A 19,752-nucleotide genomic window follows, 5' to 3' on the forward strand; every position below is an offset into this window, starting at 1 on the left:
CATTAAAATACAGTAGAGTCTCCAGCCAGAATGCATTTTTAATATTTCTGTTGAAGGTAGCTGGCAACACTGGGAGCAGCTGTCTGCTAGTCTCTGTTTTGAGCAGAGCACGCCAAATGTGCCATCGTAGGAGCAAATACAAGAGTCCTCACGCACTGCTGCCAAGAAGCCCCAAGAAGAAGAAGACCAATACAAAAAATAATAATAACACAGAAAGAATAACACTATAGCCTGTGTTGATGCACGCTCAATCATCCAGGTAAGTAAATCCCAAAAGGTGGAATCTGTTCATCTGGACGTGGCGTTTTCAGTGTCTGCAGTCAGCTGAGACTGAAGAAGTCACTTGGATGAGTGATGAAACGTCACGTCCAGATGAACAGAAACCTTTTGGGAACGATAGCGCTTGAAGGCGTTGTGCATCGTACAAGCTAACTTTTATAACCTCTGTGTAACTTCCCCTGAATGCAAACTATCTTTAAACATGTACAATAATCAGTGCCAGTGAAAACCTGTCACAATCCTGGGTCATGTGACCCAGCGTTTTGAGTTGTCTTATATTTGGATGGTTTATGTTTAAGTTAATTTTAACGGCTAATTTTCAGCCGTTCTAGTTCAGTGTTTCTTAGATCCCTTTGTGTCATCACCCTGTGTTTCAGTCTCTGTTGTTGGTTCATCATGTTGGGTCTGCGTGTCTTAACCTGTCATGTTGCATGTGTGCGTGTCCTATGTTGTCAAGCTCGTGTCATGTCTGCGTCCCGTTGTGTTTCCTGTTTTATTTTGAAGAGGTCTGGTGTCCCATGTTCATTGTGTTTAGTTTCACTTCCCCTGTGGCGTCATTATGTTTATTCTAATCAGCTGTTTCCACTTCCCCTCATCGCCTCCTGTGTGCGTTTTCATCCCTCGTCCGATCGTCTGCTGTACTGCTATGCTCGTGTCTTCAGTCTCCATGGTTCAGGTTTTTCTTGTCAGGTGTCCACGTTCAGGGTTTTTATGTTCAGCCTTAGTTCACCCAGTTTCAGTTAGTGTCTAGTTTTGCCTTTGTCCTTTAATAAATGTTACGTCGCTCGTCGCTCACAGTCTGCTTCCACGCACTGTCACAAAATCATAAATTAAAAAGGATTGAAATATTTGACTTTATTTATTTATTGTTACATTAAGATCTATGTTGGACTTACAGCTTGTTCCATGTTATTTATTATTGTCTATTATTTTGCCATCTTGTTGTAAAAACTGTATTTACATTCTGTTTTCATTCTTTGTATTAGTCTTTGCCCATGAACTCCTACACGAGCTGCCATCTTCATCTTAGGCCCTTGATGGTTCTTATCCATAGCAGATTTCAGGAAGTCGTCATGTTGCCTAGCAACCAGCGGCAGATGGGTTAAAATGAGCCGTTTCTAGCATTTATGTATCTACAACACTTCATTTACATTCACAAAATCTTCTTTCTGTATATCGTGACATCAACCTGGCAACCACGCAACAGTCGACTAATATCACTGGCCGAACTGTAGCACGGGCATGTACTAGTGAGAAGATGTAAATTAATTACTTTATGCAAAAACAGCTAAACTCAGTCCGACTCCACGCGTGAAGCAAACTGCAATCTCACAGTGCGCCGGGACCATTCAGGCTTCTGCTGTACTTGTGTGGAGAAGGGGAGAAATAGGAAACCTGGAGCCTGGGGCTACAGTGATCTCTGCTCGGTGTGGGTGGCATTTTGCTGCCATGCTTTGGATTCACATTGCAGTGCTGATGGGAAGGAGGGGTCTATTTCAGGATGACAATGCCATCAGAGCTGCGATTGGGTACAAGGCTGACAAAATGGTTGGATGTGCATGAAAATGATGCGAGGCATATGCCGTGGCCTTCGTGGCAGCGAGATATGAACTCAGCTGATCACCCGTGGGAGATTTGACACCACCGTGTTAACCATCACGCTACAGCACCAGCATCAAAGCGTTAATGAAGGAATAGCTCGTGAACAAATGGTGTTTGATCCCATCGGGCCATGCGCTGGCTCTACACCTTACAAAGACACCGTGTTTCCTTTATTTTGTAACTGGATTGTACATGAATATTACGACAGAAGCATTTTGGCTCATATGTTCTTATGACAGCTCCAGTCTGTGCAAACTGTGAGGTCAAACTGTTTCACGTCCTCATTTCTAGGTTGATTGGTTTTGTTTGCTCTCTGCTTTTTGTAGTTTCCATCTGCCTTTTTATTGCAGCTTTTCATTTTCTTTTTCCTGGTCGTCTGATAAGACTGCACAGACATGACATCATGGAGTTTTGATAGCAAATTACAGAATTGATCTGGAGCTCAGCAGGCAATTATCAGCACAGAACCACGGTGCATATCAATGAGCCCCAACCCAAAAAAGAAGACACTGTTCCTGCTGCACCACTAATATTCTTCATTAAGAGGCTGTCAGCACGTCAGCACCTGGGAGCTTTGTAGTGGGAATTTCCATCCAGATCACTGCTGTATTTGATTTTCCAGGCTGATCACAGGAAACCAATTTCTGACCCTTCACACAGGTATGATAAAAACCTGCAGGATAATGGATTATTTCCTCTCGCCATTAAAAACCTGCAGATTTTCTCTCTGCCTTATTCTCCGTGTTATTTTTGTGTTCTTTTTCCTCTTACCTTCAGAGCAGCACAAATATGTCTATTTAGATGTTGCTGAGGAGATGTGTGTGTGTGTGTGTGTGTGTGTGTGTGTGTGTGTGTGTGTGTGTGTGTGTGTGTGTGTGTGTGTGTGTGTGTGTGTGTGTGTGTACACGTCTGTTGGCCTGTCGCCACAGCTTGTGCAAAGAAGCACCATGAAGTGGATCTGTCACTATGAGTTAGAGACACTGGATGACTGCACACCAAGTTAAAAAATTAAAAACAAGCAAGCACAGGACACTTAGAGGAACTATCAGAGCCAAGCAAACAGACTGTGTATGTTCATGCTCGCTGAACAGATTGCCACTCTAGCAGTGTTTTTTGAAGTTGTGCGTCCTGTTTTTTGAGATACTACGAGCACCGGCCCACAAATTTCATTAACGTCTTCGGTAATTATGGCGGATCTAATCAGAAGCTGCCATATTTCTGCGGTTAATGGGCTCTGCGTGGAGGCTGTTGAGGTGAAGGGCTTTTTGAAAGGTCGGCTGACTCACCACTGCTGCTGACCCCCTTCAGCTCTACCTACCCACACCTCTTAAATCTCAATCAGCGATGGGAAGCGTGGCCATTCATTAGCTCGGTATCCAGCGGCTGTCTCTTTCATCTCGCCCCTTATGTCCTCAGCAACACACAACTGCTGCCCCTCCTTTTCCGATCCATCTTCCCGTTCCTCAGTAGCAACACTTGACGCGAACCCTCAGAGGTACGGGGGGTCGAACCGCTCGGAAACTGCTATTGTACTCCTCCAGCTCACGCAGACGCACACACCGCGACCTCCTTCCTACCGCCTCCCTATCTTCCTCCTCCATCACAATCCTTCGATGTCTTCCGACTCTGCACTCCCCTCTGTTTTTTTCTGCTCTGCTGCCAATCAGTGGAGCAGTTTGCACACAGCTACTTGTGGAAGGAGAGAGTGACAGTAAGAATGTGCAGGCGTGTGCACGTCTGTGTGTGCACGTGCACATGGGCTACAAAGCCTTCTGCTAAGCTGAGGGTGGTTCTCAGGCCCCCCCTCGAGGCAAGGCTGAGATTGAGTTCATTATTCAGTAGGAGTGGGTTCCAGCTGTGTGAAGAGAGAGATGGCGAGCTGCTCTGTCTGTGTTGTGGCTCCTCCAACCCTGCCGTCCACTGGGAACCAGCTGAAAATAATGCGAAGGAGACAGACTTCACTGTCACACACAGACAGCACTCGGGCATTTTTGCAAAAACAATTGGTCGACAGTGAAGGCCTTTCTTTTTTTTTAAATGATGGGAGGTTTTATTTCTATTTTTATTTATATATAGGCCAACAATGAGCGTGCTTTTTCTTTTTAGTCAGTAATCATAAAGTTCTAAAATAAATTATCCACTGTGCTGAGCGAGACGCACAAATGTGGCAGCGTTCAAATAGGACTCCTGTGTATCCCTAGATGGCAGTAGTAAGTTAGACATTGGTGCGCTGCCTGCCGTGGAAAACAGAGCATTTTAAATGTGTGTGAGCATGTGTCTGCTTGTTTGTTTTCCTTTGAGGTTGATAAAGTGTGTTGGTATAATTTCAAAAATAAATTTAAACAAAATCTAATAATAAGCCAAAGGAAAAAAAACCAAAAACAGGAGTATTTTCGAAACAGCTCCCATGCCCCACCATCCTCGTCTTACAGGGCCGTGGTTTCTCCTTCACTCGTGAATACAGATTGCAGGAGCCGTTTTTCAGTTCTCACACAAAGGGAATTAACTTGAAATTGCTTTGTTGAAACTGCTCCACAAACAGCTTAGTGCAACACCAGGAAATGGCATCACAGCAACTTTGGATTTGTGAGAATTAAACGTATGATGTTGCCCCCCCACCCCGAAGATGTGCATGAAATTGCATAGAGGGACAGTCAGCTTGTATGCAATAACACGTTGGCTCACATTAACATTTGCTGCTGAACAGCAGGCCGTTTAGCAAAGGAACAAGCGCCCGTATTTGGTGCAGGAAAAACAAGTGCATGCTATTGATTGAGTTATGGCTAACTGACTGTGACTGAGACTCAGTCGGATGGTGGTATATCCCACTGAAACACACATATGACAAAGGTGTGCGATCACAGACTGACTGCCCCGAGTGCAACAAAAGTGCAATTCACATTTACCTTTCCAGAAAAAATGCAAGTCATTTTCAGCATGATGAGAGTGCTGTGATTCATGCTGCACAATGGCCTGTCATCCCACTGCTTGATTAACAAGCACCGAGACCCCGGGGAGCACCTGTGTATCCTGGCAGAAGACTGCATTCACCCTCCACAACAAGACAGAACCGACCTCCGTTCAGTGCATTTCCTGCTTTTCCGACTAATAACTGTCAGAGGAAACAAAACGCCTGTCGTTACAGATTTGTCATCTGATCTCCTCATTCTCTAAAATCGCTTTTGACTTCTGAGCCGAATCTTGCGGTTGGGAGGACGCCGACGGTATGAGCTGAGGTAAAAACCACAATGGCAGCGATATTAGCCTGGTATTGAACCTGCAACTATAACGGGGTCAAAGTGGCTGCTAATTTTGGAGAATGGCACTGGCATCCAGAGCAAGAGTCACTAAGTGCTGCTGAACGCAGCCTGAGATCTGGCATGGCGAGCGTCAGTGCCATCACTCACGACAGTCAGTGAGAGGAGTTCCAAGGGCAAAACAGCCCACAGTGTGTCACTTCACACAGATGCACGACCCCGATGTCACGCGGGCTGCAGGCTGTGCGACTATGTAGCTGCATGTCTGTGTGTACTTGTGACAGGCGGACAGGCTCCATCCAGTGCTCTATGTCAGGACCTGTACTGCAAGCGAGTGACACGCTATGCATGAGTGGCCTGCTAGGCTGCCCCGGCCTCTGCCATTCAGTAGTGCAACTGCCATGAGCTCTCGATCCCCTCTGACACATCTGCACTCGAGCCAAGCCTGCTGGACCACACTGAGCATTACTCCTGTCGACAGGCGCGTACCTCCTTTGTCTCAAATTTGCCACAATGGCATTACATTAAAGCTCGTGTGATTGTGCAGAGATGGTTGACTCTTTCTAATTAAGGGTAAAGGTGAGATGAAGAGGCAGGTAAGTACAGCATATTCCCAGCTAACACAGCTGTAGTGTTGGCACATATGAATCATTCAGAGCACAAGTAGAGCACTTTATAGCCATCAGAAAAAGTTGAAGCCGCTCAGTCAAAATGTCACCGCTGCGATTCCGAAAGAACGATGCAGTGCTCTCAGAAATGGAAGTAAACAAAAATCTTCCACAATTATTCATCCGTGTGTTTCTCTCTGTTTGGAAAACTGTGCAGTGCTAGCAGTGTGACTGTTTCACATTAATGTTAGTAATGCAACCATTTATTATCACGCTGGATTTTTAGCAGTGTGACGGGATGACTAAGTGAATAAAAATATGTTTTGATGTAACTTGCATTTGGAATAAGAGAAAATGTGGAGACAGCTTTGCACTTTTTCTGTCTGCGTTGGGTCACGAGTAGGGATGGGTATCGTTTAGGTTTTATCCGATACCAGTACCAAACCGGTACTTTTGAAACGCTGCCGGTGCTTAAACAGTGCTCGAACCGGTGCTTAAAGAATGGAGAACACAAAATTGGTCCAAAAACCTCTCATGTTCAGCTGTTTTTTTGTAAAAAGATAACAATGTTAGCCTTTTCTGCAGCTATGGGGCATATATGGCATCACTCTTGGCTGGAAGCAGTGCTTAAACAATGGAAAAAACACAAACTTTGTCCAAAAACCTCTCATGTTTAGCTGTTTTCCACTTTTTCTTTGGTCATTTTAGCCTTTTTGGCCAGGGTGAAGGGAGTATCTGCCATCAAACAAGAAGACAGCCGCATGAAGCTATGATGATGTTTGCTAGTTCACCTTACATGCATTAATGTAATCACGTGGTTAGCCTACTCAACGTAAATTACACACGAACAACATGAAGCTACTCACGCAGAGAAGAACGGCTGCTGCTGCATCATCATCCTCATCATTTCTGCTACACTGGCAGGGCTAGGGGCCAGGACTCTCCTCTTCGGGTTTTTGGGGGATGTTGCTAACTCCGGTCCGATAACAGGCACCACACCCGCAGTAGATGTGCTCGGTGTGAGGTCTCGCAGCAAGCTATCAAATACGGCGCATTTCTCGGCTTTTAAAAAAAACGCTATGCGTCGCCAGGTGTTTCATCAGATTCGAGGTGTTACCTCCTTTGACAGTATCACAGTATCAGCTTAAAGCACTTGTTGCTGCTGAGTTTGCATCTTTTGCTGTGAAGTACAGCCAGACTTTTGACCGCTTCGCCTTGGGCATTTTTAATCTGTAGCTCTGCTCTAAAAGAACCTACGTACCTGGGCCCGCCTACTACGCTTGCAAAGGTAAAATGATTGGCTAGAATCCAAAGTGTGTGACATTCAGGAAAAAAAAGCACAGAAAAAAAGCACCGAAATGTGCGCTGCTTTTCGGTCTGGTTACTACCATTTATGTCAGAACCGGTGCCATCATGGCACCGGATACCGGTGCCCATCCCTAGTCACGAGCTAGGCTTCGTTAGCACTAGCCTTTACTGATTAGCATTGGAACTGTTACCTGTGAACAGTGCATGCTCCTCACAGTGTTACACAACATGCAGTAAATGAATGAATATTACACAGTGAGGCGTTGTGGCTGCACTACAGTGTCTCGTGATCAGGCTGTGCTGTGTGGACGCTCTTCACCAAGCTCTTACTTACACAGCCAGATTTCTCCGAGCACTTTGAAGACTTATGTCCACGTCGGCTCATGCGAATAATGCTTTTAACATGATTTTTTCCAAGAAAGTTACTGAGCTCAGTGTTAAAAGGATCAGTTGCTGCATCTGCTTCTGTTAAAGCTTAGGCACACTACAATGAAGTACCTATGAGTACAATATGTGTACCCACTGCTGATATATTCTCACTGCCTACAACTAAATAAACTTCCTGTACTCCTTCAGTAAAATAGTGCCACCTTTGCACCTGATTCTGGGTTTGTCCTGATTTGTGCTTCATTCAGTGGTCTTTCTTTCTCCCACCACCACTTCTCCACGATGCCACACCACCCCGCTCCTCTGAAATCCCCCACAGTCAGCTCAGATGCAGCATCCATACCAAACAACAGGAGCAGAAATTCTGCGACTCCTGCCAGTGTACCAGCAGACAGCAGCAAGGTGGATAAAATCACCTCCTCACTCAACATTTAGTCTCATGAACAAATCTAAAAGATATTTAAAAAACATACAGCTATCCTCTCAAGCTTATTATCACCAGCTTCTTTCAGCAAAGACTGGAGCGGTTCGACCTACTGTAGTTCACACACTGCAGTTTTCCTGTTCATTGCATCTCTTTCATTATTATTATTTTTTAATTCTAGAGAAACTTGAAAGGAGAACAAATAAAGATTTTGAAAACGGGTATTGCTCTTTGGGACTTCCTAACCTTGTAGGAGCTAAAATAAGAACTACCTGCACATTTGCATACTTTAGAGTTGAAACAAACTTCCTCCAAAATTTCCATCATTAGCCTGTCAGCCTGAATACAAGGAGAGGAGCCCGTTCTCACTCCCGAGGCGTAACATCCCGACGTGTTGAGGAGAGAGGACAGGATAGGTGTGGGAGACTGCAGTGTCTGACCTAATAGAGGTTCGGTCAGTTCATTGTGAAAAACAAAGAACACATAAAATCACATGAACACAGAAAGTTTGGTAGCTATTCTTCACACGGCCTTGCTTTTACTAAGCATCAGTCTCCATGCATGCCTGGAATATGTCACACATTCCTGTTAACATGCATCACATTGGTCCCAAATTCGAGGACCAGCAGAGAGTTCCGTTCTGACATTAAGCCGGAGTAAGTCCTGAATCACTGTGATATACAGTAACGAGGTGCCTGTGCTTTGGATCTATGCTAAACAACACCTCACTGCAGTGGTCTCTTCAGTGCTTTTTGTTTTAGCTGTGTCTGTGCAGTCACTCTGGATGCTTCACCTGAGAAAGGCTCTTATTTCTTCTTAGTCATGCACCTTTTTCCCCCTGGATGTGCTTTTGCATAACTCTGTATTTGCAGTGAAGTCACTGGTCTGACGAGATTGCTCACATCTCATCCTACATCCTCTGACTTTTTCTTCTTTTTAAGGACCCCCTCTGCACCCCTGGACCTCAGGCTGACACCCACCCACTCCACTGACTGCACAGCGAACGGATTTGATTAATTTCAGGCGAGCTGCGCCACCTTGACGGCATTTAATCACTGAGAAAAGACAGGAAACGTACTCATTCCTTATCCTCCTGCTCTCCCACCCCGCCTCTCCTGTCCTCTCCTCTCTCCTGCCGTCTCCGGTGCGTCTGTTCGCTCTGAAAAGCGGCGGTGTGCGTTTGTGGAGGAGCCGGAGGAGCGCTGCACTGTTCTGCGCACTGGTTCCGCTGGACATCACCGAATAACGGCGCTCGACAACCGGGTGGTGGTGGAGGGGGAGACTGGACCCGGACCCGGAGCAGGAGCAGGAGAAGCACCGTGGCTCTTTACAGCCCGCTCTCCGAAAACATGTCGGAGTTTTTTCTACTCGCCTTTCTAGCCCTGTTCTCGGGATTATTTCCGTGCGCCGAGCCCTCGACGGTGTCGGACGAGGAGAAAGGTAAGGAGCCACCGGGCCGCCGGGAATGCGCAGTCCGGTGAAACTTGGCAGCGCGGGCCGCCTTTAGTGCAGTGTGTGCGCCGTGACGGGCAGCAGCAGCTGGATGTGAATGTGTTTCTGAACGATGGAGAGTTGATGGTCGGTGGCATACCTCACTAAGTCCGCTCGTCTCTGTGTGTTGTAATTGAGGATGTTTCACTGTAATGCCCCCCCAGCTGTTGGACCACAAATAACGATACCACCTGTGCGGTGACCCCCCCGAGCGTGTGTGTTGCACCGCTTTCCCGCGTGGGCATTTTCAGGAACGTTCCCGTGGATATACCGGGATAGACTCGGCGGCTCTGACTGCAGGTGCGTAGCAGTGCTATCCTCCAATGCAGCAGGTGACCAGAGCCGAGCCCGGTGCCGGAGTGCGTGCTGTCTCTCCGGTATACCTGTGCCGTGCGGACGCGCGGCGCAGTGGCTCCGTGCTCGGGTAATGTCGGGAATCATTTTAGGTGAATCTGAATTCCGCCACACAGGCTCGGGGAAATCTAAAAATCCGAGTCACAGAGCAGGATCCCCGAGAGGAACGAAGCTTCACCGAGCAGGCACTGCCAGGATTTTATCGAGTTAAAGCGCATATTAGGCTCGTGCTATTTTTTAAACAGCTGCATTCATAGACAGGAATTTATTAAGAGTATGCAAGGACGGAGAATTTCTGAAAACCCAAAGGAGGTTATCTTTTTAATTACACAAAATATTTGTGATTTAGTAGTTTGCATGTATTATTGTAGGGTCTACCTTACAGTATAAAATAAAACTGGATTGAACTGAAGTAGTTATCCTTATAGTCAAACATCAACTTTTACTGTGAACCTTTCAAAACTCCCATTTCAGTACTTACATGTTGAGTCAGGGGCTGATTGCATTAATCGTCCCCCAAAGACAAACTGTGGTAAGTGTAACATGCAGTTGTAAGGAACATGTTTGCATGCCCATCGATTTGTTGTCAGTGAACATGATTGCTTCATAGTTCTCCCACTTTCTGTTCCCCAGCAGACACATCTTTGTCAGGGCTGCTTTGCTTGTTGTGAGACCTTCACGAAGGAGACTCATGAGCCTGCCTTCCAATCACTGTAAATCACCAAAACCAACAAAAAACCAGCTACCTTTCTCTGCCTCCTGCTCTGTGAGGGTAGAGGTGGAGGTGTGGCTTGAATCAGAGTAAAAACAGGTATCATAATGGCTCATCGAGCTGCTATAACAGTATTTAGAAGGACAGCAGATAGGATGGGGCGGACTCATAGACACAAAGGTTCCAAATTTACTTTCAGAGAATCCGAGTTGGAAAGTTGGACCCTGTATCTCTGTGTGCTGTCCTGCTCCATTTGTACCCAGGATAAATGGGAGCTCTTGTAGCTGTGTCTAAATGGACGGTAATGATAATAGCGTTTCATTTTTCTTTCAACACCAAAGCTGGTTTTTATCCTAATTAGTCTGAAATTAATTTGCTTTGTGGTAGCAGCGTTGTTACTTTGAATGCCAAGTAGTGAGCCCGTGGTTTTCTCTGCATGAATAAAAGGCATTTCCAGAATCATTCCTGCAATGGCACGGGCTCTTTGAAATGCTTCCACCTTGTTTTTCCCCTTTTATCGCTCGCGCCCATCTAACATTGAGCAGACTGACCTGATCGGCTGGTGTGGCAGTACGCTGCTCATCTAACAAAAGGACAGGCTTGGAAATTTGGACACACCGCAGCACTACCTGTCTAAAAACAACCCAAAAACCTGGATGCCATGCACTGACCTCAGCGCCAGATAAGCATCACCAGCCGCAAACAGCTCAAGGTTGTTTGTAACGTATACCCTATTTAAGAGACGATAGTATAGTGCAAGGCACATCCACTAATACGAGGGAGGCTGCCTTTAGAGGCTAATTAAGTGAGATAGCCAGATACCATCGCAGAAGTGTATGTAAGTGCCCGTGTGTGTGTGTGTGCAAAGGCAAGCACCAGAATCACGATGAGGGAGAAGTCATTCAGCGTCTGCATTATGTGCAGCTCGTTGGCCAGCAGAGATAAGGACTTTGTAGATTTTCTCAGTTGTGAGCTCCTGAAATGTTACTGTCTAAACACTCATCATTGGACAATAAAGACATAAAACGTGTGACCAGGATGAATATAGTGCTGAAGGGCACACTGTAAGAAATGCAAGATAATTCTAACATTTTTGGACCATTTGAGAAACAAAAGCATGTCTTCGGCATCCTTTTAAGTATGTTCTCATTATTAAATCATTGTAATATATTTTTATTTATTCAGAAAAAATTTTCTTCCTTCTTGTACATTTTAAAATATTGCTGCAACTATGAATATACAAACTTATGCTTCAGTATATTTCTTACTTTTTAACTTTTAGTGTTTAATGACTCTAATTCTACTGAACTGTTAAAGCCACAGCGTGCTGCATCAACTGTGCAGGCAGGCGCAGCTTTTGTCAGGCTGACGGGTCGATACGAACAGCGAATGACTCAGAAACGAAGCTGAAAGCCTGTAAAGCTCCTCTCATCTTTTCTGTATGCATGTGAGACTGATAGTCATCGCTCCAAAATGCTGAACTGTTTTCACCTCCACTGCCTGAGGTGACTCTCAGGGAGCATCGTGGGCTTAAGATGATGAGACAAAGTTCCTGACTCTGAAGTGCTGAAGCAGGCAGAAGTGGCCAGTATTAGCACCACGATCATGACAGCTCAGCTGAGATGGTTAAGGTACGAGAAGGCACAAGAAAGTCTGCCAAAGAGGACCGCGTACGGCAAGAGCGCCAAAAGAGGAGGCTGATGTAAGCACTGCTACCTGCAGTTGTTACCGAAACGTTTTCACGTCGAATTGCACGACTCGTTTCGAACTGCTCTGCTAGACCTCGCAGGATTATGCAGAGGCCATTTGCTAAACCACACAAACATATCAGTAACCTCAGGAATCTGCTCCTGCTCAGGCACAAACCGGAGGAAGGCTCCAGGACTGATTAGCAATTCCAGAGTTCACAAAAATAAACTTGAGACTGAAAGTGTGATGTACAAACTTTATCTGTAACCGTGCTAACAAAAACAGGCGGGGAGGAGAACATGAGTGCAAAAAGCAACCTTGCAGGAGGGAACAGTTTAATATTGTACATTCACACATGAAGGTGGGCAGACAGGTACACGTGGCGAGGATAGCAACACATCTCAGAAGCAGAAATGACGGAGGCCAACCTGAAGGGGCTGATTTGGCTGTAGCGGCAGGAGCGACTGTGACAGGAAGCCGAGGGTTAAATAATGTAGGGTTACAGGAACTGTTTGAAAAATGTCCGCCCTGCTTAATGTCGCCTTTGTACCCTTACTCATTCAACAGACAGCTAGGACACAGTAAACTGTGAGTGGACTTTATAAATGGATATTATGTAAATCACTTGGTTTTAGCACCTTTAAACAAACAAACAAAATAAACAGACATGTTCCATGTTCTCGTTGGCGTTCTGGAAGCTGGTGTTATATGAAGATCAGGGTGTTGTTTTTAGGGGAGAAATATTAGATAGAGACTAGCAGGTGACCTTCAAAGGTTGGACCAAATTCTGTTTTCATAGCTGCTTTACGTCTTTTTCTGGAAACCATTAACACTAGAAGAGGCCTCCAGCTGCGAGGGCTCCTTTGTAGCTCAATTTTCTGTCCACATCCTGTTTTGACAAGGCAGCAAAAGCGTGCAGCTCAGCAAGCGGGGATCTTAAGGACTGAAATAACCTGCAATCACCTGACTGCTCTGATGATTTAAGAAATCATACTGGTAAAAACATAAACACAGACGCAGTGTGCCGTCGAATGCATTAGCCTGCGCTCTGTTAGCCAGGAGACATTTGTGAAGTGGTTACTGGCTGCTGCTGTTGTTGGCATCCATGAGTTGTGCTTCAGGTGCTTTTTGTTAAGTATTGCTTCATAAGTTTGTCTTGGCTAGAAAACCAGACAAGTTGTCAGAAAAAGCCTGTCAGCTCGTTACGTCTGCGGAAGGTCAGATGCAGGTATATATGAGCACTTCTTCGAAACCTCTGTATTTTCTTTTTCCTCCCAGAAGTCCTCTAAACATCATAGTCGTGGCAGGATTTCTGAGGTTTGTTTCAGGCAAGTGCTTAGACTGCACTTTTGCAGGGTGGCATTCAGTCTTTTATGAGCTATGTAAAGACATTGAAACAGCTGACACATCTATCTGGTGATGTGAGCTAAGTGCTGCTGTCATTGAGCTCTTACATCTATCTCAGGGCAGAGGTGAAGCATGGCCTCGAGCTACAGTCGAATTCAGTGATCCGGCCCCGCACGCCTCGTATGGAACACAGTTATTGAAGGAAGCTGTTAGATTTTTGCTCGTGTCACCTTTAATATCAGCTCTCACAGTCTTAATGGGCTACAATTGAATAAGTAATGCAGTGGGCTCAGGTTGTGGAAGCCACTGGCTGTAAATTGACTTGTAGCATTGATTATCAATGGGAGGAGGAGCTAGATTTCTGACCCACATGATCTGTTTTGGTTAATGTTCTGGGAAGACTTAATTATGTGGGTGGCATGGGGTTTGATATTAGATTTTTCCAAAATGTTACATAATTTAAAAGGTGAATATTGAATCAGCAAGTTTGTCTTTAGAGAAATCGCCTGATGCTGGCGTTGAATCTAAGAACTTAACTCAGCTGTATACAGATATGGTTCCTCTTATAAAAAACTTCTGAATGAATTATTAATGCAGGAAAGCATTACTGCTTTATTGCCAAATATGCTAATGAAAGTAGGGCTCATATGAGCAGTAGTGGGATACGCTGCTGCTCTCATAAGTCGAGTTAAGTATGAGGTCATCAGTAGGTGACAGACACGATAGAACACATCATAAAATGAAATGTAAGGGTGAGGTAATGTACTTTTAACATGGAAAAAAAATCTATGCACCAATGAGACCATCTGCTAAAATGAACAATGAAACAGGGATGTGTAGCTTTGACCAGCTGTATAGTAAAGGTTAGAGTTAGTATGCAGCTGAGTGTGGAGCTCAAGGTCTGAGTTAAGCAAACGTCTTTCTTGAGGTATCCTAAGGGGTGAAAAGTGCCTCCATCGCAGGCTAAAAGTATGTCTGTCAGTTTGAAAGGGTGAACAGCTAGCTGGATGGAGGCAGCACCCTGAGGAGATACAATTGTGTGCTCAGCATGTACAGACGTTCAATGCAGCAGCGGTGGATTCTTACGCTGTAAATCATACTGTTGCCATCATCGAGTTCCTCCATTATGTCTACACGGGCCTACAGGAACCACGGCGTGCTTTGTTCGTTTGACATCATTTGGCAAAATGCATGAAAAAACGAGTGCATGAGACAAACCTTTCCCTCAGTGCTGAGATATAACTGGGACCTTTCACTACAGAGGATGTATGTGGAGCGCTGCTCAAATATGACGGAGGAAAGACCCGTCAGCATCACTAGCTCAACCCGACACTTGACAGGCTGATATTATTGTTACTGATTTGTGTTTAGATAAAAACAACGCTCTCGGATTCACTATTGGCATGCTGTTAGCTAACAGCTATATATTGCACACATGTATCCAGAAATGACAAATTGATACAGAAAATGTTCTTAGTATTACAAACTATTTAAGATGATGTTGAACTATTTTATTTTTTGGATGTTTGAGGTCTTACAGACGAGAGCATTCACCATGTATGGAGAGCTATGTCCTGTTGGTTACAGATGTTGGCATATTTGTGGTACAATCTTTTCTGAATTATTAACTTGTAATATGAATAATTAATAATATGATCTCAGCTTCAACAAGATTTACGATTTGATTTATCACTGTACCTGGGCAGAGAATACTTCTTTTTCATGTTAATACCATATCAGACATTAACAGAGTCAGCATGTCACCAGAACTGCTATTTACAGTATGTTTCGATACCAAAATTAAAAAAATTTAGTATCTTTTAGTACTGTGGATACATGAAAGCATGTACAGAGTAGGTTTGTCAAAAAAAAAATTAGACTGAAATATTATATCTATTCTAAAATGACAAATTATTATCAGATATGAAATTCATTTGTAACAGCACCGAATTACTGAACAAATTATGTTTTCTTTAATATATTAGTGTCATTTATATTATTTCAATTAAAAACTGAACTGAAAAATTGATTTGGATTTACTGAAAAAGTCAAGTAGTTCTATCCAACTGTGTTGAGTAACTCAATTTAGTGCAAAAAATGTCTAATTTTGTGAGGTAAAGACCTACAATAATACATAGAAACCCCAGCAATCAGACGACCCCCTATGAGCAAGCACTTTGGACAGTGGGAAGGAAAAACTCACTTTTAACAGGAAGAAACCTCCGGCAGAACCAGGCTCAGGGAGGGGCGGGGCCATCTGCTGTGATTGGATGGGAGTGAGGGGAAGGAGAAAAGAGCCAAAGATTAAAATAACTCAGAATTAAATGACTGAGTGGAAAGAGGTGAGAGAACTCCTGTGAATTTCACTGTTTTACTCTAAAATCTTGAAATTACTAAACAAAGAGGTATTGAATTGACTTACAAAAACTCAGTATTTCATTGAAATACCAGACATGACTCAAGTAATCTTAAAAAATTTATTTGTTTGATGAGTACACTAAAGAGGAATATTTAAAACCAACAATAGTGATATTTCATTTTCTTTTAGTGCTGGTTAACTTAATAGCTTTTCTCTGTTCAATGTTTTAGTAAAAGTTAAACAAGCGTCAGACAGTTTCTTTAGAGTTACTTAACACAGTTGTGTGGAAGCCTTGACATTTTTTTAAAGTTAAAATAAAAAACAACATTTCTTCTCACATCACTGCTGCATGCAGGCAGGTGAGCAGCCCCTCCCCTCACTAGCAGCTGAACACGTGAAGAGTGGTGCAGCAACACGAGGTCGGTAAAGCTCCCGTTTCAACTGCACCAAAATATTGAACAGTTGTAATAAATGTTAACCTGGGTGGTACATGCCAGTTACGCGATGGCTGTTTCAGCCATCTGTTTAATCAATGAGCTAGCATTACGATGCTAGCGTTGAAGCTACTCAGCTGACCACTAGACAGAAACAGTGGCAGGTTACCTTAGCAGCTCCATCAGTGCCGAACCAGGACAAATGGCTGTAGATGAATACATTTACTCAGACCAGTATTATTATAATCATTATTTTTAGAAAGGCTGATTAACTTTCATGGTTTTGAAAATAGTACTGAATATTTTCCGGGTGTCGGTATCAAGTTTGGATCCTACTTTCGTGACGACTCTGGAATAGACCGAAGAACAGCGCTTCACCGTGTCTTAAAAAAATGTTCTGCACAAAGAATTTATTTCACACACAGAAAAAGAAATCTGGAAAAAGGGTCAACACCAGTACTCCCGACCAATCAGTAGGTCAGTAGAGTTGGTGTCGAGCTCGTCGAGCTCGGCGAGTGGCAGCGGTGGCGGCCAGAGGACCAGAGAGAGGGCTGCTGAGGCCTGGCCGGGGACTCTCTCTCCCAGCTGCCACCTGGCACAGGCCGAAGGCTCAGGGCCCCATCATGCAGACTTGGCTCAGAAAACCAGAACAGGGGAGGGATTCATCCATCCCCCAACAAGCTTCATTCAGCAGACAAACCTAAGGCCAGTTGGTGATGCTGCGCTGTGTCCTTCTTAAAAGAGAAATTGGCACATAGAGTAATTAAGAAATATTGAACCACTGAGGTGTTTCATTTTATACCTCTGCAATAATCCATATTTCTCCTTTATGGCTTAAAACATAAAATGCTTATGCAGAAACGGCTAACCAGATGATATTTTGTCTTTTGCCTGATTTGTTTTTCAGTCATTTTCACAACCCATTGCCTTAAAGACCTGTAGCATAGCCATTAATGAATACGGAGAATTAAATGATCTTTAGTGACGATCCAGGACAGTGCACAGTGTGAGACATTTACATAGGGCACCCGCTATTTATGGTTTCTTGATTAGCGTACGAGCTCAGCAAAGGCAAACACACACACACCAACATGCCAGCACTCGGAGAAGCACATGCATATACACAAATTAAGCCTTTCTACAATGAATGTCTATGCCCTGTCTGTGTTGTGGCTGCCTTCCCTGGCAGAGCTCACTATGCTTCAATCCAGTTAGATGGAGGATAGAAAAGGAAATTATTGGCGTCGTTTTCACGCCTGTGTGCAAAGCCGTGAGTGGCTACATCAAATGTGCAGCCGGTAAAAATTGTGGGCCTGCATTTAGGACATGTACAAGTCAGATTTTTTCCCTGTCGGTTTGGCGTGTATGTCCAAGCTCTGCACTCCACCGAAAGAGCTTTTTGGGACTAAAATATTTGCGAGATTGCCACAAAGTGTGAATAATTTAATGCACTTTAATGGCACGGAGCACGAATTGAAAATCCAAGATAAAACAGTGCTGCTGCCCCTACCTCCACCTGCAGCACGAGTCGGTGTCTCTCTACAGCTGTGATGCTGTTGGCCCGCAAGGATTGAGTTCAGTTTTGTGGCAGCACTATCACTGAGTTACTTTGTGTTAAAATTAGATTGCCAAATGCATCACCACCAGCTGTCATCAATCTGATTCAGTATGATCCCCTAACATGCTTCCGAGTTGCTATTGAGCTCTGGTCTCTGACACCCTCCTTTCTCTCACAGCGTTGGATTGGGAGACCTATTAACTGCGCTCCCATCAATCACAGTTCACCCATGTTTGTTTGTAGAAGTCTTTGATACGATTAGAGGAGTGCTCTCGAGCTCATGCAGGGTGTTTTTTTTCCATTTCCATTTCTTGTGTCAGCTGGTTTGAGATGCACGCAGTCACTCCCTCCTTGCTCTAGTGATGTGTCTCACTGCTCCGGAGCAGAGACCAGAGATTAAGCACTTGGGCCTCAAACATGTCGGCTGTCACAGGTATCTCTCGCTGCTCAGTGCCTGATAAGGGCCACTTGTTTCTGAAACAGTCAATGCCAAGAACAAAACCCAAGAGAAATAAAAACCCTTCTGGACTTACTGAGATTTAATATGTTTCTCTTAGAAAGCACGTTCCTGTGATTGCTTCTGTGGCCTTGTTCACGTCAACAATTGAAGTTTAGTGCAAACTTTTTTTTTTTCCTGAAAAATAATTGGATTTTTTTTGCTGATAGCTTTTAGATTTATCACACCTTTCTGTTTCATGTTAGCTTTGCCTGATTTTACATGCATACGGTGCAAAAACCTGCAGTTTTTAATAAGTTATGTCGCGCTAAGTGTTTTACCAACAGTCTGCATGAGAAATTTAAGACAAAGAACGAGAAGCTGTGAAATTGTTTGGAAATGATTTTGTGAAGAATGCACTTCTTTTTTAATTTTTTACCAAGGACAAGAAAACACAGTCGTGAATAATCATCAAACCAGGAGAGATATCAGGCACGCTCTCACAGCCTTTAAAATGATTGAAGTATTCTCTCGATCCTTAGGATGTGGGTTGTGTCAGTACGAACGTCTGTGATATAGTAAAGAAATTTTGTCCACAGATGACGATAAATAATCGTTAAAATTTGCTTTTGTTTCAAGATATTAAACATGCACAGAGCTTGAGCTGAACACATCAACGCACATTAGCACATTACTCAAGAAGCAGAGAAACAAAAACCAGCTCTGTCATACGATAACAAAGGCAATCGCACTCACACGTCTTATTCACACCTAGAATCAGTTCAGGGACTCTGCTCCACCAAACCTTTTAAATGTGGACCTGGTAGGAAATGATAACCACTTTCAAAATGACAATCATCCAGACTTCAAACAAAAAGAACCAGGAGCTAAGTTCATGTTTTATGACCGAGTGAAATCAGATTTAAATGAGAAGAACTAAGAAATAAACGTGTTTGTGTAGAAAACGTGTGTGAGTGTGTTGATGATGGAGCATTAAAAAGGTGGAATTCATCATGTCAGAGGAGGCGACTGGAGAAACATTACGTTGGTGTCGTGGTCATGACACGAAGTAATAAACCCTTTGCTTTGTTACAGTCACAGAGGTTGCTGAGGGGGGGACATGACCTCTGTTGTATCCTGCGATTGTGAAGAAACTGGTGCTTTGTAGTGTGTTATTTCCCCGTCCTCTGTATCATCCTGTCTTCCTTCTCTCACCCCAACCAATCACAGCAGATGGCCCCGCCCCTCCCTGAGCCTGGTTCTGCCGGAGGTTTCTTCCTGTTAAAAGAGAGTTTTTCCTTCCCACTGTCGCGAAAGTGCTTGCTCATAGGGGGTCATATGATTGTTGGGTTTTTCTCTGTATCTATGAAGCGCCTTGAGGCGACTTTTGTTGTGATTTGGCGCTATATAAATAAAATTGAATTGAATTGAATTGAATCACACCTTAAGTACGTGAAGACAAAGAAGCGTCTCATAGACTCGGAGACAGGATGGCCCTGTCCCACAG

At 44.1% G+C, this 19,752-nt stretch overlaps 1 protein-coding gene across 3 annotated transcripts in view; it reads left to right on the forward strand.

The window, feature by feature from the left end:
- Positions 1 to 8,959: 8,959 nt before the first annotated feature.
- lrp1bb (low density lipoprotein receptor-related protein 1Bb) overlaps positions 8,960 to 19,752 on the forward strand; it is a 296,012-nt gene continuing 285,219 nt past the window's right edge. For all 3 annotated transcript variants that reach the window (XM_085384593.1, XM_085384594.1, XM_085384595.1), the window contains exon 1: positions 8,960 to 9,305. In XM_085384593.1, coding sequence (XP_085240719.1) covers positions 9,215 to 9,305 — 91 coding nt within the window. In that variant the 5' untranslated portion in view covers positions 8,960 to 9,214. The remainder of the gene's footprint in view (positions 9,306 to 19,752) is intronic.

The sequence above is a fragment of the Rhamphochromis longiceps genome, linkage group LG16, assembly GCF_057381845.1.
Source record: "Rhamphochromis longiceps isolate RC_006_pf linkage group LG16, R_longiceps_female_GT1.1, whole genome shotgun sequence".
Classification (NCBI taxonomy): domain Eukaryota; kingdom Metazoa; phylum Chordata; class Actinopteri; order Cichliformes; family Cichlidae; genus Rhamphochromis; species Rhamphochromis longiceps.